The 23,590-nt window shown below is 41.9% G+C and overlaps 2 protein-coding genes across 3 annotated transcripts in view; one reads left to right on the top strand and one right to left on the bottom strand.

Annotated features, from left to right (window-relative positions):
- The first annotated feature begins 985 nt into the window (after window positions 1–985).
- The window catches only part of tmem117 (transmembrane protein 117), a 45,563-nt gene continuing 22,958 nt past the window's right edge, over window positions 986–23,590 (top strand). The window contains exons 1-3 of one of the 2 annotated variants that reach the window (XM_023400344.2): window positions 986–1,353; window positions 2,911–3,218; window positions 21,809–21,941. In XM_023400344.2, the coding sequence (XP_023256112.1) occupies window positions 2,939–3,218; window positions 21,809–21,941 (413 nt within the window). In that variant the 5' untranslated portion in view covers window positions 986–1,353; window positions 2,911–2,938. Of the gene's footprint in view, window positions 1,354–2,232; window positions 2,442–2,910; window positions 3,219–21,808; window positions 21,942–23,590 lie in introns of those variants that run through there. The other variant, XM_023400345.2, reaches the window with a different exon arrangement.
- LOC147819530 (P2Y purinoceptor 1-like) lies at window positions 14,237–17,184 on the bottom strand. Its single transcript, XM_087172354.1, has 2 exons — window positions 17,145–17,184; window positions 14,237–15,237 (listed from the first exon to the last, which is right to left on the bottom strand). Exons 1-2 carry the CDS (start codon window positions 17,182–17,184, stop codon window positions 14,237–14,239), a joined length of 1,041 nt encoding a protein of 346 aa, XP_087028480.1.

Genomic DNA, 23,590 nt, shown 5'->3' on the forward strand with positions numbered 1-23,590 from the left:
AGCAATTCACCCTGCTTTGTTTTTTTTTTCATTTAGATTTTCCATTCTGATCAGGGATAACGGGGAGATTTCCGCCTCTCATGGTAGCAGATCCTATTTGGCGTGAAATCCTGCAACATCTGGAAGCCACTGGGCTTCCTGTCTCTGCTCTCTGTCCCTCCTCCTCTGGTTAGATAAAAAAATAATGAAGGAATAGCTTTTATAGCAGTAAAATCAGCTCCGCGTCAAGCACGGCAGACACAGGTGGAGTCATAGCGGAAATAATGTGAACCCATCTTCAGAATAAGGGTGTGTATCGTGTCCCTTAAAAAAAAGATAAATTATAGCCCAGTGCTATTGCTAAAATTAGTATTTAAGTATTTATCACATTATTATAGTTCAAATAATAGAAAACAAACAAAACATGCTAATCATATAGTTTAAACAAAACTCTCAGAGTTTTGATTGTTAGCCAAAAGGATGTAGCTTACATATATTGTATTTGAAGTATTATGTAATCAGAGAAAGAAAAACAAAAAATTTGTAAATATTTGTATTTATATTTATATATCAATAAGATGTATTTTATTTTTTAATAGCCATATTTAAATGTCCAATGAAATTATGATTATGTTATGAAAAAGTCAAACTTTTATAAGAAGTCAATGAGCCGTCTACAGAGACAGTCTTTGAAGTCTCTGGACCAGACATTTCAACAACAACATACAGGCACTGTACAGGAAATATTCCAAACAGTATAATTGATTTAAGGAATACGAAAAATTAAACCAACAATTTAGCCCACTGAAAATTATTTAAATTAAATATATTTTCAAAAAATAAAAAATAATTTTCATTTTCTACTTAATTACATTTATATCTATTTGGATATATTCTAAAAAAAAACATTTTCTGCATTCATCGCGTTTTATTTTGAAAGGTATGGGCGGAAGCTTTGTATTTGTACTGGCTCTACCTTGGCGTTGGTGAATCAACGTGTTGGGCACATTGCGTTACACTGATGCCTCTGCTGTGTGGACCCAGAAATCTCCATCCTCTCCACCGCAGCAGCAGCAGCGTCCCATCCGCAGCCCAGGAACTGCACCGTCCGGCGGGAACCCGCTGACGAAGCACCGCCTGGCTGAGCTATCCCGCCCGGCGCATGGACGGTCCAGCACAATGGCAGAGGATTTGGGGGTGCCTCTGTCGTATACCAACAACAGGTCGCATGGATAATCCCTCTACAACCCTCCCGTATCATCCAGTGTTTGGGATGATTAGAGCGCCGCTGTCGGCTTGATGTGGCAGGAGAGCCGTGCGGGAGCGGGGCTCGTCGTCCTGGCTGTCGACTGAGAGGAAAACGGCGTGGAGCAGGTGCGTTGATGATGATTTCATTTACCGCACATGCACAAATAATACCGAGGTGCAGGTAGGTGGGATTAGCAAGAATTTTGACCGTACTCACAGGGTGCACCGACATCTAAGATGTGTAATTTGATCATTCCAGTCAAGCTTGTTGTGTTATCTCCGAGATACCTACGATCTGTGCTGTGACATTTGGCGTCATCACTGTTGTGACATTAGAGAGGAAGTGAGTGGTCCCAGATTTCTGCTCTTTAACGCGATAGTACATTCGGAAATTGCCAGAACTGGCACGAATAGTGGGGTCATTCAGTGTATTTCCTGTAGCTCTCAGAGACTGTTTACATTGGGCAGTCCAAATGTAATTTTTATGGTTTAGATCCAAGCCAGAGAGTTCAGAAGATGCACCATGAACAGGGGGCTGAAATCACTGATCTTGCAAATTCTCCTCATTGCATTCCATCACTGTTTAAGTTATAGCCCATAGGCTGATGAGTTTGCATGTTCCCCTCCTGTTTTTCCTTAGGGGTCCTTTGGAGGGTCCCTCTCCATGCATGTTAGGGACTCTCCTGCCACAGTCACTGGCCTCAAACTGGGAGCAGACACCCCCCCCCCACACAAGGAAGCTAATTTAGTATTTTAGCTGGATCATTAAGTGATCCTACCTCTAGCACCACCAGAGATGGCAGATGATGACAAGACAAACATACTGCTGGTGAAATTTAATAGCCACATGGTTGTTCCACTGTGGCAGCTCTATTTCTGAAGCCATTACATCATTCCAAATTCCCACTGTGGGGTATTTTAGGAAACGGTGTCAAAATAGGGAACTGGTTTGGGAAGTTCAGTCCAGCAAAGTCAGACCAGCCACACAGGGCCACAGTGAAGGGGTTCAGAGAATAGTTTGGGGCAAAAACAGAGAGGGCTGGACTGTCGAGAAGTTACTCAAGCGCTGCTTGGCAGGTGTTCCCGAGCAAAGCATCAGCGTAATGCTGCCACAGTTTTTTTGTGGGGAGCACAGAGCAGACAGGCTGAGAGGATAAGCCTTTTAAAAGCCAGCGCTTTACAGCTAAGCGCTTCAAGAATTTTACCTTATCCAGGTATGACACATACACCTCAGCTTGTTTTACTCACTGATGAAGAATAAAGCTTAAACTTCCATCTTTTGTGAGCTAAATGAACACATGAACTTTTCACCAATTTAACCAGTTTTCATGCTGCTGATTCTTTGCTGTGTACTAACTGGTCAGATCAGGAGCTCTCTGTCATGTTTGTGTGATAATCTTAGGGTCGATGGGAAAGCCCGTCCTTATGCTTGGAAATCTCCATGTAGGTGTGTTATTGGCACTGTCGCTGAACTATATGAGTTGTCTGAATTTAGCATAATCCCAATCTGTACCAAACCTCGGTGATATTACTAGCACTAATCTGAGTCTGAGAGATATTTTCACTCTAATCTGCCCTTCTGATTTGAGTGTAATATAATCTGGATGAAAGAAGCACTTTCACTCTCTCTATTTCTCTCTCTCTCTCTCTCTCTCTCTCTCCTTCTCTCCCTCTGACTCCCAGGTGTAGTGTGGCTGGGGGGCTCAGCAGGATGGAAATAGATGCCCGTTTCCGCTACTATTTCCAGCATCCGTGGTCGCGCCTCATCGTGGCCTACCTTGTCACCTTCTTTAACTTCCTCGTCTTTGCCGAGGACCCCGTCTCTCACAGTCAGACGGAGGCTCATATGATTGTGGTGGGCAACTGCTTCTCCTTCTTGTTCAACAAGTATCCTGGCCTCGGATGGAACATCCTGAAAGTAGTGTGCTGGATACTGGCCATCATCACTGGCCTGTTAGCCGGGAAGTTTATATTCCACCGCCAGCTCTTTGGTAAGTCATGCGCACAGTAATTCAGAGGAATGTGCAGAGTAATGGCTCTACTGAGGGAGGGAGCCTTCCTCCTGACTTGTTTTTGTTGTGGATGGTCATCAGTGAGAAGCACCTTTTTTATACCCATACTCCACTTCTTGTGAAGGAGATTGATATATCTCCATCACCAGCTCTCATCTTTGTATCTATGCTCCTGTGCTCATCCTTTCATGTTAAACTCTTCTCTGCCGCTCTTCTCACCTATCGTCAGATCTGGGTCAAACAGTATTTGCAAATCTCTACTGTTTTTATTACTCTCTGTTTGAAGTGGGCTGCAGTAAATGATTTTTCTTGATTAATGCATTGGTTGATAAAATAGACAAACAAATAGAGAACACCACAGTTTTTTTTAAAGCCCATTTGATTGCTTGTTTTTTGACCAACAGTTGAAAACCTAAAGAAAAATTCTGCCACAAAAGATTTCAGTTTGGTCAGTGCTGTACATTAGAGGTGTGTCAGCTCCGATGTGATCTGTTGCTTGTTTGAATGCTCATTAGCCTGGGGACTCTTAAATGAAACAGAGCCGTCGTTAACTCTGTTAGTTCCACCTGTGCTTTTCCTGCTCCGACAGATCAAGATGTCTGCAGTGAAAGTGGCCTGTTAGGAGTTATCATGGCAGTAAAAGCGTGAGTAATAACACTAATGATTACCTGAGTTCAATTTAATTGTCCCTTTAAGCCAAGCCAGAGACCAATATGCAAAACGCAATAGCAGGAACATCATCAGGTGCATCATTAAAGGTCCCATATTGTAGGAAGTCATATTTCCATGTCTTTTGTATATAGCAGGTCTAGGTGCTATATAAATACTGTAAAAGTATCAAAATGCTCAAGGCGGTATTGAGGAACTGTGCCTTTCGAGCCATCAGGACTTCCATAAATTTGTGATGTCACAACGATGCAGTCACTGCCTTCAGCCATGCCTCCAGCACGGCCTACCCGGACCCATTGTCCAACCTTCCTGTTTTTTCATACATATTGTTTTATGAGTTACACTTGTCACACTGCCACCGGTAGAAGTTCCTTCCATGCATCTGTATATCCCATCCAAAACTCGCCCCTGCTGCCCAATCACCCACCTCCCATTCTCTCGTGGCTTGCATCGACACACACCGGCAGTGTACGAGTCCACCCGGAGGGTCTAGCTGCCGAGGAGAGAGAGTGGAGAGGACCGCGACGCTGCAGCACCGCGGACAGTCTCTGGGGTTTGGACCAGAACCAGTCCCAAGGTGCCAGTGTGTATCCCCACACCAAATCCAACTGAAGCATTTTAGTCCAAATTTGACCATCTGTTCAGCTGAGTGACCACTGCCACATGACTTTTACCAAGCCACAGTTAGAGGCTACAATTCGTTACCTGTGGTTGGCCTGGCTGTGCATCACAAGAAAACAGTCAGCCAATCAGAAGAGAGGCTCAGAGCCCGACCTGTTCTTACTACAGCTCCAGAGAGAGGCCTGCGAGAGATGTAAAACTACACTGAGATCATTTTTGTCACATAAAACCATAAATGTATCTTATGGATATCAAAGCTTCAAATAAAACATCAGAAAAGTGTCAAATATGGGACCTTTACTTAATGTTATGTAACTACACCTGTGTTTTTCCTGTCATGACACGTTATGACAAGTTGAGAATCTCTGCAGCACAACATCCATCACCTCTGTATGCTACATATTTTAGTCAGTGCTCATGCTGCTCACTTCCTTCGCCTCTCACACCTCCTCGGTACATTTCCTCTTCTTTTTTCACCCACTTTCTATTTTTCTCACCTCTTCTCACAACATCAACCTTTTTTTCTCTCGTCACTGTCTTGCCCTTCCGTTTCACTCTCCCCCTCATAAGGCTGAGACAGTAATCCCATCAGCTCTTCATTTGTTTCAACTGTGCAGCAGTTAGCAGTGCTTCCTATTCAACTCACACGTCATTTCCTGCTAACAGCTCACTTACGCCTGGATATTATTGGCTACCCTGGCTTATCATTTTGGCACAAACTATTAATGACTATAATTGGAGGGTGGGGGGAGGGGGGTCATCTTCTTTGACCATAAATAGAATGTGAAGAGTGCATGATGACTTTCTACAAATACAGAATCCTCAGTCAGAGGGGAAATGGAAAATGGCTTTGAGGACTTTGTTTTCCTGTACACGGTGGACGGTTAATGGATCTGATATTACCAGCTGTTCTACCTACTCAAGTAGCAATCGTTTAATTGAATTACTGTTTCCTTACTTAGGATCGGTGACAAAGTTTCCCTTCCTTTGGCTCAGGACCCCTACATGGAGCTACTTGATACTGTGCAGGGTCCTTGGAGATTTCTAGGACTGAGACAGAGATGTTAATATGATATGCTCTAAACAAAAATAGTTCTGGAATACAATATATCATCATTTTTATGTACACAATGTGAAGACAGAATACAGCGGAGTGTCATATTGAAATTTGCAAGACAACCTACATTGCTGGTGTCCCGAGTATTTGGGGACCTCAGAATGGTGGCACCAGCTAGACAAGGTGGAGAAACACTGATCTGTGATGTCAATAAATATAAGCTCTGAGGGTTGGTTTGCCAAACTTTCACAAACAAAACATCTCATATACCATAGTGTTATCTATCCATATGGTTTGACATCTTGGGAAATAAATGTTATTGCTGAGAGTTAGAAAAGAAGATCGATACCACTCTGGTATCTGTCCATTACATATGAAGCTAAAACCAGAGGTTGGTTAGCTTAGCTCAGCATAAAGAAATGGGGGCGGAAAAGTAGTCGAGGCTACTACAACACGTCTAAATCTTATTAGTAACATGTCGTTTTTGTTTAATCTGTACCTAAACGGAAATGTAAAACATCAAGTTTTGATATTATGGGGAGTTAGATGCTGTAACTTTTTCTTAGTTGGGTGCAATGACTTCCCAACAGGGCTCACTGACTAATGTCGCATTCATGACATATTGTTTAAACCATAATTACGAGTAAGTAGTGGGGAGATTTATTCAAAACTCTCTCAAAGGTTTTTAAGATCCCTCTTGATCTCCCCTGACAGCATGATTGGAGTGGTTGTTGAAGAAACTAACCTTCCAAAATATAAATGCAATGCTATTGCCTTTAGCAGCTCTGATTGCTAGATGACTAATTCTTCTTAAGTGGAGGGGTGAGGCACCACCCACCAGTGCCACTGGATCAGAGCTCTAATGCAGTTTTTGCAATTAGAGTCGGATCTACTCTGAATCTACTGAAACTTCATAAGGCCTGACGGCGATTTGTCTCACACGTTTTATTTATTTTACCCCCCCCCCCTTTTTTTGTTTTCGGTTATTATCAGTAATATTATACATATTTAATTTATTCTGTATTTATTAAGTATTTACCATTCATGTACTTATGTTTTATTTATTTACTCATTTGTTTTCTTTTATGCAGTGGGGATGATATTTCATCTGTCATTTTGTCAGTTGGGGATTTCTGATACTGACAATATCTTCCACCTTGTGAAAAGAATTACAGACATGTCAACAAAGTGTTGGTAGAATGGCTGCAAAAACAGCACCACTGGCAGTTGCATCAAAATAAAATCTAATACAAGCACAAAAACAATCAATTCATCTCATTTTATAGGAGCTGCATTTTATTGTATCTAGTTTCACTTGGAAAAGTAGCTAGTTTAATGCTTTATCTGGTTTGACTACAGAGTTAACATAAGGGCTAGGGTACGCAACAGAGCAACTACATAGGATGCATACATGCACAGCCCTCAGCCCTCAACAGTTTTCATAAGGACTATTTCTTCAGTAGAAAGTAGTTCCAGAAACAGATACTGATTTTGTAATTTAGGCATATGAACCCTTTTAAACTTTTTCACTTGTATTTATCTGCATCATTTTACTGTCACACTTTGCACACACAGAACACTCAATACAGTGCAAACTGTATAGCTTCAGTGTATTACTCAACCAAAATGTTCTCATGTACACGACTCATAATAGTAAAGTAGGTCTATCATCACAGCAAGGTTTTACACTACAGCCAAGTGTATCTGGATTTGAGTCCATACACTTACATTGGCTCGAGGGTATAGAGGACAGAAAGAGTGCAGCTCGTCCTGCAGCCAGGTACAACTAATGCACTTCAACAGGCCTCCAAACAGATGGTTTGTGTTTCTGTGTGTGGGTGTGTGTGTGTGTGTTTGTAGGCGAGAGAGTGGTTATGTGTGTGTGTGTGTGTGTGTTTGTAGGCAAGAGAGTGGTTATGTGTGTGTGTGTGTGTGTGTGTGTGTGTGTGTGTGTGTGTGTTTGTTGTCGAGAGAGTGGTTATGTTCTGTGTGTGAATGTGTATTTGTGTGTGTGTGTGCGTGTGTGTGTGTGTGTGTACTGTTAGAGATGAGCATGTATGAAAGGATAGATGTGATATAGAGGGGAAAGAGAGGCTGATGTAGAGAGTTGGAGAGGCGAGTTGTGTCCTGCACAACATCTCAGTAAAGCACTTATGTAATCACAACCCAGGTAGAGCATCAGAACTGTAGTATAGAACGAGGCCCACTGTAAAATTTACCATCTATTATAGATCTGTCACATATGGCCCACCTACTGCACATCACGTCTCTACTAAAGCCCTGCGGATCTTTATCAGCTGTCTCTTCTTCTCTCTCGTATGTAGGCAGGCAGTGGGAACACTTCTGCATAGGAGCACAGTTCCTGCAAAGGCTTGAGTACCTGAAAAAAGCACTTAGGAATCACAGTCTGTGGCTGTTGAGATTTCTGGAGTAAAAGTTTGAGAATGTGTTTTCTGACGCCGTTTGACAAATGTAATACATCGCAAAACTGGAATAATTTTCAAGCTCATCCCGTTTGCAGTTGCGCTTAACTTCATATCACTTTGTCGCCAACCTGGAAACAAACAATGTTTGTTTTTTTTTTGGTTTTGTTTTTTTTAACGCCGACGCCTCCACTGCATCATTTATCATTCATGACGGCCTAGAACATCTAAACATTTTACAGTGAATTACACCTCCATCTCCTCCCTCTGGTGATTAGTGTTTTCTTTCTTCCTGTATATGTGCCACAATGTGTGATTTGCCCCCTCAGAAACCCACACAAATATTAATCCAGTTGCTGCATAACAGAATCTTTGCCAATCTCATATTCAGTTATGTTTTTCAATCATGTTGCTATTTAGAGTAGGCAGAGGTGCACAGTTCTCTGTTCGCCTCTGTTGGAGGAAAACAGAATAAACTCCGGAAGATGAATAGCTTGTGACAGACTATGTGATTTAAGACTACATTTGAGGTTCAAGGAACAACCTATGCTATTCCATTCAGCCACTCAAGGCTATGTGCGCTCTCTATAATCGAGTGGGCGGTAGCCAATGACTTCTGGTCATTCAGAGGGAGACTGGCTGTCATTATGCATTTGTATTAAATCTTAGGTCACACTGGGTTTGTGAGCTGTCTATTTCACTTTGAGTGTGGTCTGTTTGCGTTGAGCCATGGATTACATTAAGCTACCTTTTTAAAATTTTAAGAAGGAGGCTCCTTTGGGAGAATCATGGTCAAGGACTTTGAGGTGGTTTGCAGCTAATTTTCACCCACAAAGGATTATAAACCAAAAAATTTCAAAAAAAATGTGTTTTACTCTGTCGCTTTTAGTAGAAGCACATTTGGAAACACCATTAGCTCTAACCACGACGGAATCGTAAAAATGTCCTTTTTGTTTTTCCTCAGTCGGCATATAAATGTAAAAGGCTCTTGGCTTCTCATACAATAAAGATTAGTCGACTCAGTCATTAGTCTGAAAGTGAGGCTGCAAGACAAGTCATTAATTCACAAGTAAAAACACAAGCTTTGTCTCACATGGGCAGATGCACAAACGCACAAAGAGCACACAGACTTGAAGAGATGGATTTTGAGACGGATTTTGAAAAAGCCATTGATTGAAGTTGGCAGATGTCGATTCGAGGGGAAATGCCAGCAAAGACCTTGACAGTACAACATCCACGAATCCCATGTCTAACAAAATTAGACCGCTACAGGTTTATAGATGAGCAAATCCATAGAGATTCAAGACATTTAAACCTATACATTTTCTTCAATTTCTTGTCGAGAGTTAGATGAGAAGATCAATACAGCTGTCATATGTCTCTTAAACAAGTAGGCTTTATCTTAGCTTAGCACAACAAGAAGGCAACAAGATCCACCTACCAGCACCTCTAAACTTCACTAATTAACATGTAATATCTTGTCTGTTAATCTGCACAAAGAACAAAGTTGGAGAAAAAAAAGAGAGACAAGTTGCCCAGAAAGTCCCTGCTCCTCAGCAGGAAATAACCCATTCAAAACCTTCCATAAAACCACGACTTGTCTTACAACACATTAATCAGTGAGATCTAGAGGGATAGATTCAGAGGCAGATTGTAAGATAATGAGAGCGGCATTGATCCTCTCATCTAACTCTCAGCAAGAAAGCAAATATACTGTAAGTACGTATCCTAAAATGTTGAACCGTTACGTAAAATTTCTTATTTTGGTGAGATTTATTTTGTGATGACCAGGCATTGTGTGTGTGTGTGTGTGCGTAGGTGTGTGTGTGTGTGTGCGTGTGTGTGTGTGTAGTTTTAGGTTATATAATATTTATAACAAAATGCCTCATACAGAACTAGTTTTTCTTTCCGCAGTGATGCAGCACCACAGCACTTAAGATTTATATGATGGGCCTGCCTTTGCAGTAAATGACTATCCCAATGCCCATCTCCATAATGAGAGGAGTGAAACTGGTTCTCATTTCTCTCTCATGCCGTTTCAGTCCCTAGATTGGCTTAATGTGTTCACCTATCTCTCTCTAAGGCTTTGCTGATTCTAAAAGGTAAATTGAAGGGTAATTTTGAGTCGTGTGGAGCACCGTCATAACCGGATTAGACCCTGCTTTGCATGTTATTACCGGCACTTACTTTGATCAAACACTGACCACTCGTCTCCACTTCCAGTTCAGTCATTCAAGGGTCCAGAATAGTCTGAGCGGCACAAGAAAAGGTGACAATAAAGTGAAAACCTGTTTCACTGAACTGTTAACACCCTTCTGCTGATCTCTGTGCGTGTGCGTGTGTATGTGTGTGTGTGTGTGTGTGTGTGTGTGTGTGTGTTAGAGAGTGAGAGACATGTCATTGGCTGCTCTGTTGTTGGAGTGCCTCTCGTCCCCTTTCCCTGATCTTGATGATTGTAGCCTGCAGGATGCCATCTGGGTTCTGTCATATGTTATTACTGCGCCACGCAAACGCTGAGATGGCTTATGTACGGCACTGTGTGGCTGTGGGTCAAAGTGGAGTGTGTGTGTGTGTGTGTGTGTGTGTGTGTGTGTGTGTGTGTGTGTGTGTGTAGGAATGGATGGGTGGGTGGCAGGGTTCGGACTCTCTGCATGCTTTGTGTGTGTGTGGCTGCAAGGTATTTTATTGTCCGTGTGTGTCTGAAAGCTGTTGAGAGTGAATTTATTTCTCTGGCTCTCCTGCTTCTCCTGAAACGATTAGTCTTTTGATTTATTATCAGGAAATTATTCAGCAGCAATTACTGTAATGGATTTATGGCTTAAGTCATTTATCAATGAAAAATGACCAGCTTCTCTGTCTCACTGTAAGTTTAGTGTGTTCCAGGTTCAGCTTCACTTTCTAGTCACCTGCAGGAAACTGCTAGATGCATTTGTTACTATTGATAAATTAAAAAAAAACTCATAAATGAAATGGTTAATTGATCAAAATCCGATTGATTGATAATCAAAATAACGATTAGTTGCAGGTGTGTCGTTGATATTATCATTTTTTCTTTGTGTTGAGTGTATATGTGCGTTTTGTGATTAATTAAAATAATGCTTTTCAGATTTCAGTAATGCATCATAACAAGAGTTAAAAGGTTAATGTTGCATGAATCCATGTTTTGATAATCACAGATTTACATGAATGACTCATATTTACAGTCGTTAAACATACTGCAACTTTGCAATCCTTGATATAGGGCATCTGCTGCAACTGCTGATTATTCTCATTGCCGTTTAATATGCTGATAATGTTTAGTAATTCATTGATCGTTTGGTTTATAAAATATCAAAAGATCCTCAAGGATGCCCATCACAGATTCCAGAAAAGCAGCAAATCCTCACGTTTGAGAAGCTCCAAACAGAAAATGCTCGGCAACTTTACTCCATAAAATGCCTTAAACAAATACATATTGATTTGATTACTAGATTGATTTATATTTCTTCATTCTCCATCAATGTCTGAGTACTCTTGACTGTGTTCCAGCATCTGTACAGTGTAATCCACAAAAAGCACAATTATAATCATCGGCTTCATAGCTGTTGAGCCTTCAAAAAACTTATGGTGCCCTGTAGAGCTGTATCTTACACTCTCACCATCAGTTCAGGCTTGTCTCTGTTAGCTTGCCTCAGAGGCAGCCCCCTGCCACTGTAAATAATATATGTGTCAGTGCACTGCTGTACCCCTGCAGCCTGACTTTAGAGTACCTCTATCTAACAGTTTGAAGCTGCTATCTCCTGGAAGTCGATGTCTTTGATGCGTTTTAGTACAGCGTGCATTTATGTGAGGCTGTATTGCTGTCTGTAAACACTCCTTCGATGTAGTGTTTGTGTTTGTTGTCGAATGCTATTTGTTCCAACAGCAGTATTAGGAGAATAAAGTTAAGAATTAAATTATATCATATGGATGGAAAATGTAATATTGCAGAGATGTATCAGCTGCATTACTCCTCAGTTCTGCAGAGCATTTTAGCATCTTTCAGCTCATTGTTTTACAGCCTGCAACAGTCTCACCGCTCTCATTGACTTTGTTTGCAGCAGCAGGCAGCTATTTTCATTGGAGAGACTCTGGTCCAACCCACTGTGCTTCTGCTCACTCAGCATCAAACAGCTGACACAACGTTAGCAACCAGTTTGTGAACATAGTGGGACATTTAGCAGCTAAAAACACTGATTATTTCCTCAGGATTTGGTGGAGACCAAAACTAAGCTTAAAGGACTCCACTTTGTTGTTCCATGTCTCCCAGATGAATAAAAAGTGTTTGCTAGCATGTTCACCATATCAACTTTATAAAATGATAATAAATGCTGCCCCCAAGTGGCCAGAATCATGTGAGTTGAATTCCAGTTCCGTTCTTATCGTGTGCAGCCCTCAATTCAACAAAAAGTGCACATTTTCCCACCCCCAAAATACACTGCAACATTTTATAAACCAGGTACATTTTCATCGTCACAAAGAAGTTATTAATGCGCTTTACTCATGGAGTGAACTTCATGTCCGTGTTCATACAGCAAATGATAAAGCACAAAGGTGTTTGCACAGCAGACAGGGAGACAAAGACGCAGAGCAATAATGACGAGGGCTAGCAAACAAAGGAAACCAGCCAAAAGGAAATTGCTTATTTACCTGAAATGTATGACTCCTTTGGTCTGGAGCCAAGCCATAAATAACAGAATGAAATCATCTATCAGGCTTCTTTACTGGAACAGGTAGAGCGCTACAGTGGCCCAGTAGCCAGCTCTCTGTGTTGCGGCTCTGCTTGCTGCAGTCTCCCTGCGGAGGGAGATCTTGTTGTCACTTCCCACCTCTGATTTATTATCCAGACACTTAGCTACAGAAGAGTTCAGCTCTAGGGACACTAGTGGCCGTAGTCATGGCTATTCCCAAACCCACCAGTGATGCTTTGTTCCCAGCAAATGCATGATGAATGGGGATGCTAGTGTGTACATGCTAAGATCCAGACAGTGCTGTAGCTCAGACTCTCTGCATTCTGGGTTTTTTTTTTTTTTGGGGAGAATGATCATTAGGGTCCCTAAGGAAGTCAGGATGTTAGTTCTGATGCTGGAAATCAAAAGAGGATACAGGATACAGCTGCGTATTGGAACCTAAAATAGACAGAAGTACGCACAAAAAGAACAGGGCTGTCCTTACAGTTAGCACATAATGTGTGCAAATTGATGACTCCAATACAAAGAGCGGTGATTGGGATCAGGTGACTGCGCTATCTATAGCTAAAGAGTCAATAATGGATATCAGGGTATCACTTATATGTGGCCAGACACGAGGCATGTTTTTGTTTTTCAAGGCCTGGTGTTTACTTCACTCATTGTTAATCACATTTTCCATGAACTGTGTCCACTTCACTGCAAATCAGTCACAATATTTAAACAGGAGGTGTTGGTGGGTGGTTTTTCTTTTTTTTTTTTTTTTTTTTTTTACAGGATTGTTTTGATTAGACTGTAACAGAAGTTAATCCCACCAGCACTGCAAATAAATAATAGGATCATGTTTTCATTCTCCTGTTATGATACAGGTGCAGAGGAAATCTGCAGTCAGACCTAAACTGAACATACTGTATACAGATCGCTAATCCATTCGTTAAGTTTCTGCACACATTAGTTCAGTTTTTCTCTTTAATGTGTCACCTGTTTGTTTGGGATTGAGCAAATCGGTACATTTAGTAACATATCTTGGAAAACAAATTTTACTTCCGTTCGGAGCTGGAATGTTCGGTTATTAATTGATGAACATGATGAACGTGCAGATATTTTGATACCCCATTGATGACATTATCATGACATCACTGTTGGCTACCCTACATGGTTTTTGATAATATCTATCAGAAGTGAACTGTGCACTGGTTTTGCTATGTACCACTGTATATAGGAAAATAATCACTGAGGATGAGACCTCTGCATGGTTTTATTACAGTCCGGCAGCAGAAAGTTTTATGGCAGCAAATCAACAAGTCAAATATATTTTAATAAAATATATATTTTGATAATGAATAAAAAATAATGAGTTTCTTTTTCCATTCCAGTTCCACTATAGTGCAATTTATACACCATACTTTAGGCCAAGGTAATTGTGCCATTAACATCTGTCACTGGCACATGTGTAACAGTGATCCAGCCAAGGCAATTTAAGGTAACTAGCCAAAAAAGTAATGCATTGGCTCCACTCAGTTATTGCATTACCCCAACCCTCCTGCTGGCTCTGCAGCACAGCCTCCTGTGTTGGTCTCTTTTCAAGGCCAGCAGCTTCCTCTGGAACTGCTCACTAGCCATGATATACAGCACCGGGTCCAGGCAGCTGCTTACACTGCACATGGCCTCAAAGAACTCATAGGAGGCATAGAGGACGTTGGTGTTAGATGGTGTGACCTGGTTATGGATCCTCATGAACACCAGAGTGATGACCATGATGTGGTAGGGCGTGAAGGAGACCACAAAGACGAGCAGGGCGGCAGTGATGAGCCGCAGAGGCTTCCCTACTGCCCACTGGGCTCCTCTGTGCCTCCTACCCATTGGGAGACGTTTCAGAACACGCATTGTCATGATGTAAAAACCCAGCATGATGCTGAACGGTAGCAAGAAGCCTACTATTGTTCTGATAATGGTTATTGTCTTGACGTAGATAAATGGACCTTGGATGTGGTCCATGCACACAGTAACATTTTCCGGCCGCTGAATTGCGAAAGTTACAAATAAGTCAGGAATGGAGGTCAAGACGAGCATAACCCACGCGCAGACTGAGCACAGCTTGGCTTTACCCGCATCCCACCACCGGAGGGAGCTGATAGGATGCACCGTCCCAACGTAGCGATCAAAACTGATCAGTGTGAGGAAGAGGATGCTGCCGTATATGTTGATGTTGAAGGAGATCTTCTTGAACTGGCAGAAGATCTGTATGTCTTTTAGGTACGGCCTCTGGAGGGTGAAGTAGAGGGTAAAAGGGAGGGTGAGGATCCAGGCCGAGTCGCACAGTGCCAGGTTCAACAGGAAAATATTGCTGGTGCTCGAGGTCTTCCTGAAGCAGGTGTAGTTGATTACAGCCGCTACGTTTCCCAAGATCCCCACAGGAAGAGCAAAAATGAAGAGCACCAGTAGAATATAGCAATACCACTGGCCATTCTCAAACTGGCTGCAGAACACTGTTGACTGGTTCAGATACTCTAGAAGCACATCTGGAATTTGAAGAACAAGAAGTAGTCAGTTTTGCTATTTTTATACTATTGTTTAGTACATGTTATGAGAAATGACAGTTCTCCAGACTATATTGTCATCAGTGTGTTAGCATGCTAACAGTAACTAATTAGCAGGGAACACACAGTACATCTGAGGCTGATGGGAATGTCAATAGTTCTGTAGGTATTTGGTCATAAACCAAAGTATTGGACAAATTGAATTTTTTCCTTAGATGGAGGCTCCAGGGGAAAAGTCAGAAGATCACCAAAGTGATTATAATTCACCCAACTGTGACAACCTCAAGGTTGTGCTAGACCAAAAACTCAGGGGACCACCAAAGTCTTTTGGATTCATCCTCTGGGCATCACAAATATATGTACCAAATTTCACTGCAATCAATCCGGTAGGTGTTGGGATATTTCAGTCTGGACAACAGTGAACAAACTGACCGACCGATACCGCAAACCCTATTGCCATACTTAAAACGAAGCAGAGACTGAGATATGCTGACTTTTAAGACCTAGTATGGGTTAAACTCCAAAAACACAGAGCTCCCTTCCAGTAAAGGAGCTAGATAGAGTCCCTATTAAATTTGACCTGACTGGTAAATGCTTACATCTTTCAAAACTCCGAACCCTGGTGGTCTCAAAAAGCAACCTGAGATTACTCAACTGATGAAACTAATTTTCTGGACAAAGCTCTTTCAGAGCTACTAAAGACGCTATACAACTGTACTCCCAGGCTGAGTAGTACTATCTGTGACTTATAAATTGACCTTGATGGGAAAAAATGGTGGAGTGCAACTTTTAAAGTGCGAGTCAAACAGTTTGTTTTATGATGCTGGAACTCTCAGATAGAGACGATTAGGGTTACGGTTAAAAAAAACAAACAATAAAGAACAGCCAGGTAAGTCGTCTGTCACAGAAAATTGTACAAAATTGACTCATGAACACTTTTCTTTAAATTGAAACTGCAGGCACTTAATTCATTATCCTGTTGAGTAAGATTAGAAAATTAAAAACAGATTAAAACGAAGAAGATGACCCAGTTCTCTATCCACATAAAAGCTGATATTCATTGTGATTGACTTGACATGCGTAAATGATGGTCGAGCTTATCTTTTGGGTAAAAACTCATTATGTGAGATTGTAATATCATACAATACTGTGTAAGAAAAGTGTTTAAATCATAATGTTCTTATAACATCTACTTTCTTGAATTGAAGCTCTGTTAAACACTCATATGGCATACGTATTTTTAGTAGGTTTCATTTTTTTCAAGATTTTAATAACTTCCAGAATGATGTAGGTCGTAGTCTGTTTAATTTACTCTGCCAGTATAACCTGCTCTCAGAGAGTACTTAAAGTAAGACGTGTCCACCCACTCTCTCCCAGGGCCCACTATATTTACTGTAGCTGTCTCCATAGTCTCAGAGCGTCACCAGTGTGTCCAGGAAGTGAATGCTTGACTGTCTGCTGCGAACAATGAAGCCAGGGGGACTGTTGATCTATTGCGTCCACCATGTTTGCTCTTAATCAGAGATAATGCATTCATTTTGCTCAGGTGAGCGGAACCTAACAATTTTCTTTGACCACATTTCAACCTAGACCATGTCTCCCTGTCTACCTCTCAATACCCACTGAGAGGGAGAAAAGGCAAAATCTCATAATGAAATTTAATATGTATATTTAATATTTTAAAAGTATTTAAATACTTACAGTAATTACATTATTTTTCCAACATTCATATCAGGAAATTGATACATACATTAATCCCATAAATAAAATTCATTATTATATCATGAATTATTTGAAAGTTTAAGTATATATTTTATGTATAATATTGTAAATGTTTAATCCTAAAAAAAAAAAAATGGATAAGGATTTCAGATTCAGATTGTACTCACCCCCTTTAGTCGTGTCAGACTTGTTGAATGGTGGGATCATGATGAATGAAGACGGAGATCACATCTCAGGTCGCCCTCACTCTGCGCTTCTCATCTGTCACGAGCTGTGTGCGCCCTGCCTTACCTGTGGGACTGTGTGTGTGTGTGTGTATGTGTGTGTGTGTGTGTGTGAGGTACAGTAAACAGAGGATTAAACAAAACTACTGTTAGAACATCTGAGAGAGGTATTTGCCTGTCGTCGTGTGCCAGTGTTTAACTGATCGTCTCTGCAGGTTTTTACTGTCCTGTAAGTGGATTACTATAATAAATCTGGAGACTTTATTACCTGAGCACTTCCCAGAATTATTGCATATGATCTCATCATCAGACAGAAACAGACTGATAACCACAATGTCAGCAGCTTGAATCCTTTGATTGCCTGGGATGATATGGACAAGGTGGGACTCCATTTGGAATTTATTTGAATTTATAAAAGACACTTACCCCGAGATGCTGAGATGCTTGTTCTACTGTTTCCTGTTCTGCGGTGTCCTGCCTTATCATGCCTCATACACAGTATATTCTGTAAGCGTTTACCACAGTTCAGCTTTACTGGATTAGTGGTTTATTCACGCATGTTGGGGATAGAAGTGCAACCTTGTGAAATACTTGCAAGGCTCAAATGCAGCTTAGACTACAGCTTGACTTTTTTAAAACAGGATATAATCTGATACCATAAAATTATAAACCAGTTTACAATCGAGCTTTTTGACTGTATTGTATTTTGATTGTCACTGTTTATTGATTAATTCATAGTTCTTATGAAGGCATTGTGGAATTGAATTTATACTGAAAATGACAGCTTTACTCAGTATGTTCAGTAGTTGAGTTCAGAAAAATACAGTCTGATGAAATTAGTTTAAACAGAAGTGGGTTCTGTCGCTACATCTGCTGCATTGAGAATCTTCAAGAGAATTCAATACAAAGGACAGGAGATGACAGTAAAACTATATGTCCATAACTCAGGATGGGGCTCAAAATGGTGCAATACTATCTTCTTAAAGACTAGCCTATGTAAATTGAAAGCAAGGGGGTTTTTCTTAGAAAAACCTTAAAAGCATGAAAAAAGTTTGGGGAAAATCTGAAAGGGGGGTGTTATGTAACTGCAATGCAAAAAAAGGCACCCTGTGTTGACTGTGAGGAACCGGTGGTTATCTGCATATTTTATACCAGTGCACTTACCAGTCAGTTCTCTGGTGTGCGTTCATGTATCACCACTAGATGGAGACACGGCTACATTTTCGACATTCATTTGGAAACAGCTTGGGTAGAGGTAGGTATGATCTCATCCCAAACAGGACGTTATAAATAGCATTGGAGGAATGTTACCGTAAATGCTGCAAATTAGTATTCAAAATGTAATTGCACTCTTAACCAGCTTCACCAGCTTAGTCCATGTGACTGGGTGTGTTTGCAGTGTGAGTGAGAAAGAGATATAACAACTGTCTCCCTCCCTTCCCTCTGTTTGTTTTCAGCCCGTGTCTGTGTCACAGACTGTATATAAAGGTTTGTGTGAGTGGCTGCCTTGTCCATGTGATGCTCATGCATCACTCCTTATCGGGGTCCTGGGCCGTCGGGAGGTGCGGTGACTCAAACAGCTTGGCTGAATAGTCTTGAATCACCCCCTTGTTAAATCCGGCCCATGTAGGCTGGGAGAGGCCGGCCGTGCTTGCTGGCGCGGCATCCTGCTTTAAAAGTCAGATCCGCCGATACACACTGTGCACCTACATCTAAGCCAGGGCTCATTGGCACTGGAGGCAATTAAGTTCACCCATGCAAGTCAATTCAATTATGCATCTGTGATGAGCCCTGAAATACCACAGAGCAAGACGTATGGTGTGGCCTCGCACTAGGCCACTTTGGTTTTGCTTCAAGCTCCCAAAACTTTGAGGATGAATATCGTCATCAAGGGAATATTCAAGGTTTTATTCTCTTTTCAAAAGCTCACAATACAAAAATGAAGCAAGTTAAATGAATACCGCAGATCTATTGTTAACTAAGATGCCTTTTCTGTATGATGTATTTGAACTTAGAACAGGAGGTGACTCAACAAAGATCTTCATCGCCGTGGGAATCTCAACATCTTTGTTTTTATGTGCACAGCAAAAAAAAAAAAAAAAAAAAAACTAAAAGTGAGCAAGCTGAGATTGAACAGCATGTAAAACTATTGGAGAGTAAACCAGCCAGGCTGTAATAGGAAAATAAATGGAGCATTCTGCTTCGCTATCTTTCTGACTCTGTGTGTGTGTGTGTGTAAGTGTGTGTGTGTGTGTGTGTGTGTGTGTGTGTGTGTGTGTGTGTGGACACAAACACAATGAGCCCTCTGAGGAGCTGTAACTCAAAGGGACGCTGACTGAGCCGGAGGAGAGAAAAACAAAGAGTTGTTCCTGGGAAGATGGCTGCTTCTGGCACCAGATCACAGCTTGCAGAGACAAAGCAGAGGGAGAGCCTCGAAGTGTGTGTGTGAGCAATATGTAAAGCAGTGGAAATGGGGGTGTATAGCCAAGCTCACACATACAGGATCTCTTAATTAATTAACAGTCAATTGAGTACCTTTGAAGCGTTTGATGGTTGGGTTTCACCGCATGAGGACCTCAACATGCGGTTCTACTCAACCTGTAAAAAAGGTTGCATAATGTCCTCTGCGGCTGTAGAGGGAGCTTTGTCAAGGCTGTTGCTATGTCCGAAGTCAAACCCTTTTTACTTTGTAGTGCACCACATTTACTGTCCGTCATTTCATTTGAGTGTCCAAATTTTGAGTGTGTAAATGTGCCCTCAAAAATTCTACACTGGAACAAAAAGAGTAGTGTCCCTGGCATCTACACTACTTTCCGTTAGGGATCCGTCAATGCAATGGTCTGCATATGCAAACATTAGCGTTGTGTGTCCCTACAGGTGTCACAGGGATGAAGCACAATAACGACAATTAGAAAGTCATCTCAGTTTTCTGCTCACAACTGACTAAACTATTTAGTGTCTATTGTACAGGGAGTAGGGAATGAGTGAACAACAGGGTGATTTCAGACACAGCCTGAGAAAATAACCCTGATGATGTCATAGTGATGTCATCAGGGTTATTTCTGCCTGGGCCCGGAGACTAAACATTCATAACAGAAAAACAGGGTCAAACAGGAGACTCTTGATGTTGCCGTTATGACCTTCAAGACGAGGTTCATGTGACCGACGGGGGTAGCCAAGCTAGCACTACAGCTAGTGAGCTAATGTGTTAGCGTGTTTACTGCCGGCTGACCACTGCTGGTTTTGCAAGCTGTTACAGTGTTATCTTACAGACCACAGACCACACCGGCTCTTGGCTTGACATTGTTTTTTTGTGGGGGTAGGTTTTTGAAAGAATCCCAAGGGACATATTTCAGTACGAATTGATTGTTGAAAATGACCTTTGTTGTCTGCTAAGGCATCGAGGTCTGTCCTCTATTCTCTGGACAGTGTGACCTGAGCTGACTCGAGCTGAGTTTTTGAGACTCGGGACTAGAAATCAGGAAATCTTAATCTTGTTTGGTTTAAATATTAACCATTTTTTGCTCTTTTTAAAAACAATCTGTGTTTTAGTGTTTAGTGTAGTGCCTTAGTGTTCCAACTTAATGAAAGTACAATCGTAAATCTCAGAGGAACCCTCTTCATTGATTTTTCTTTTTCTTTTCAAATCCTATTTGACCCAGGTCTGAATGATGTCGGTAATAACAGACAGCCAAAAATGTACCAAGTTTATTTCTTTTTGTGTTGAAGGTAGATCAAGGAGTCGGACAGCTGTTGTGCCATGACATACTTACCTTATAGCATCACACATGTCAATTGTCACATCTCAGTCATTCAAACTCATTCATACTGCACTTAATCCTTTTGCATACTACTTTCACCAGGAAAAAAAATGTGAACCCTTGAATTAAAGACATAAATGTTTTTCTGTTTGTCATAAGGAGCAGTCAAATAACAATTGGTCTGTCACTGTATTTAGAGCGAGCCACAGAGGCACTAAAGGCACCAGCTGTAGTCTTTTAAAGGTACAACAACAAGCTAATAGTGGTATAATAAACCTCATTGTCTTCATGAGTTCTGCTGAGCGCTGCCACCAGAGGACATGCTCGTGTGATTATGTATTCTGTGCAGAAGGCGGCGTATCCGAATCAATCTCATGCTCTGCCAGAGAGATATTTCTCCATAATTTGATTCCAAGCCAGATCTGTGTAACAAAAAAAAAAAAATGAAGCACTACAGGTCACAAATGTTTGAATAATTTCTCTAATCACGCAGAACTCGCATCATGAAACACAAGCGAGCATCAGTCGTCTGACAGCATGCCCACCAGATGCATGAAATGATGTGCATGTAGAATATTTTCTGTTGGGGTTGATGATGACAATAGTGACTGTTGGAATTGGTCAGGAAAAGACAATTACTTCAGGGTTGTGGGAGTGACACCTCAAAGTGGTCTTTAATCTTAATTTCATTGCCTAAAGGGCACCTGTCTGACAGACTAGGACAGTATTGATCTATGTGACTAATTTATTTACTTTCATCTTCATTTTCGTGGGCACACATGTTCGCAGGTTGACATGCTGTTTGAACCGCCACTGACAGCAGTGTCCTTGTCATGCTCCCTTTAGGTCGATACCTGCGCCTGAAAATGTTCCGCGAGGATCATGGCTCCTGGATGACCATGTTCTTCAGCACCATCCTCTTCCTCTTCATCTTCTCACACATCTACAACCTTTTCCTGCTGATGGCTGGGAGCATGGAGTAAGCCATTCAATCTCTCTCTCGCTCTCGCTCTCTCTCTCTTCCTCTTTCTCTGCCCCGTTTCCCTCATTCTCTGCTTCCCATTTGTTAGACACTGTACGCTCCCCTTTGGCTGGCGTGATTGATCTAAACGTCTCGCCTGAACAGAGACCTGATACCAGCCTGATTAATCAGCCCAGACTTTAAATCACAGGTAGGGGCAGGCGAGGGGAGGGTGGTTAATCCTGAAAGATCACCTTCAGCACCTGCACTTATTCTCCCATGATCTTGACTTATTTTTTGACACCTCTCTGGCTGAAAACCAAAATGCCTTTGCCATGTTTCTCTCAGTTTGTGCCCCTGTTGCTCCGACTTACCTGCCGAGAAACAGCCGTGCACAGCAGTGACACCCACACATCAAGTCGCTGACAGGAATCCGTTTATGCATTTGCAATGTGTCCATCTAGAGGAAGGAAAACATGCCCTTGAAGCCAGCCATCCAGACACGAGGTCGCCGTGAGGTGATTTACCATTTTGTTTGTCTGAGCTGTACCAAAAAAAAAAAAAAAAACAGTGTGGCAGCTGTCCATTCAGGTACAAGCTGTCAAGAGGGAGGCCAGGGCTGTAATGGGATCTGTCTATACAATGCTGCTTTCCCATATTAACAACCAGCATCACCTATCCATAAGGTGCAGGCAGATGAAGGCTATTAGCTAGCAGCCAAGGTATTTGTGTTTTTCTACGGCGAGAGAGATGAGCTTGTATAATCAGCCCATCTGTCACTCTGGCCAGCGCCGTGACAGCGGCATCCATCTTGTCCGCTCTCTCTGGTTGGCCGAGAAAAAGGAAGCGAACGGCTGAGCGCAAGGGCAGGTCCGCCGAGACGATAAATGTTGCTTGCTCAGGGAAAAGTTACACTTGCGGAGGCCCTCGGTGCATCTATCACAAAGAGGATTCCTTTCTTTTCCTCACTGCCTCTCATTTCAGCCTTGAAAAGTCAAAAAAAAAGACCCTTTTTAGTCTGTCAGTACATGTTTTTTTTTTTTTTTTTGCCAGGAGTGTTTCTCTAGATGACATCCGGAGAAAAATAATGAGTTACTCAGATGCTTTGAGAGACATAACATATAATTTATATCAGTCCAACATGTGCAAGTCACACCGTCTGCTTTCATATTAGCCGCATCAGTTGTCCAGATATAGAAAGTGGCAACTGTAACAGCTTATTAAACAATTACACCGGCTGACACAACACTAAGAATCCATCCAGAATTATTTGTAGTGCACTGACATCACTTATTCAACGCTGTAAAGCTCTCGTGGCAAAGACAGATGGTGCTGTTGTAAAGCGAGTGAACCTAACCCTGCTGAGGCACCTGGTCTTCTTCTCTGGACTCCACAGACCCCCAAACCCACCAGCTCCCTCCCTTGCCCTCCCTCCCTCTCCTGTCCCTCTTTCCCGCTTGTTTTCTTTCTGCTCCAGCAGTGTGTCCACCAAGTACCCGGGCCCTGCCAAAAACCATTAGTGTTCACATCTCTGTTCAAGACCGACATGTAAGAGCAGTGTTCACACTCTGCCAGGATGCCCCTCAGAAGACTCTGGGCTCTGGGCTGCGATAGCATGAATGCAGCAGAGGTGACGGAGGAGGCTGGGAGGGGAGGGGAGAGAGGGA

This window comes from Seriola lalandi, unplaced genomic scaffold (genome assembly GCF_002814215.2).
Source record: "Seriola lalandi dorsalis isolate HSWRI2012SDOR001 ecotype SW California unplaced genomic scaffold, Sedor1 jcf7180002052274, whole genome shotgun sequence".
NCBI classification, from domain to species: domain Eukaryota; kingdom Metazoa; phylum Chordata; class Actinopteri; order Carangiformes; family Carangidae; genus Seriola; species Seriola lalandi.

Excerpts from the sequence above, each read along its gene's own strand:
- LOC147819530 (XM_087172354.1), bottom strand. The coding sequence starts at position 17,184 with ATGATCCCACCATTCAACAAGTCTGACACGACTAAAGGGG. Across the intron at positions 15,238-17,144 it reads GTCTGACACGACTAAAGGGG|ATGTGCTTCTAGAGTATCTG; the intron begins GTGAGTACAATC and ends TTCAAATTCCAG.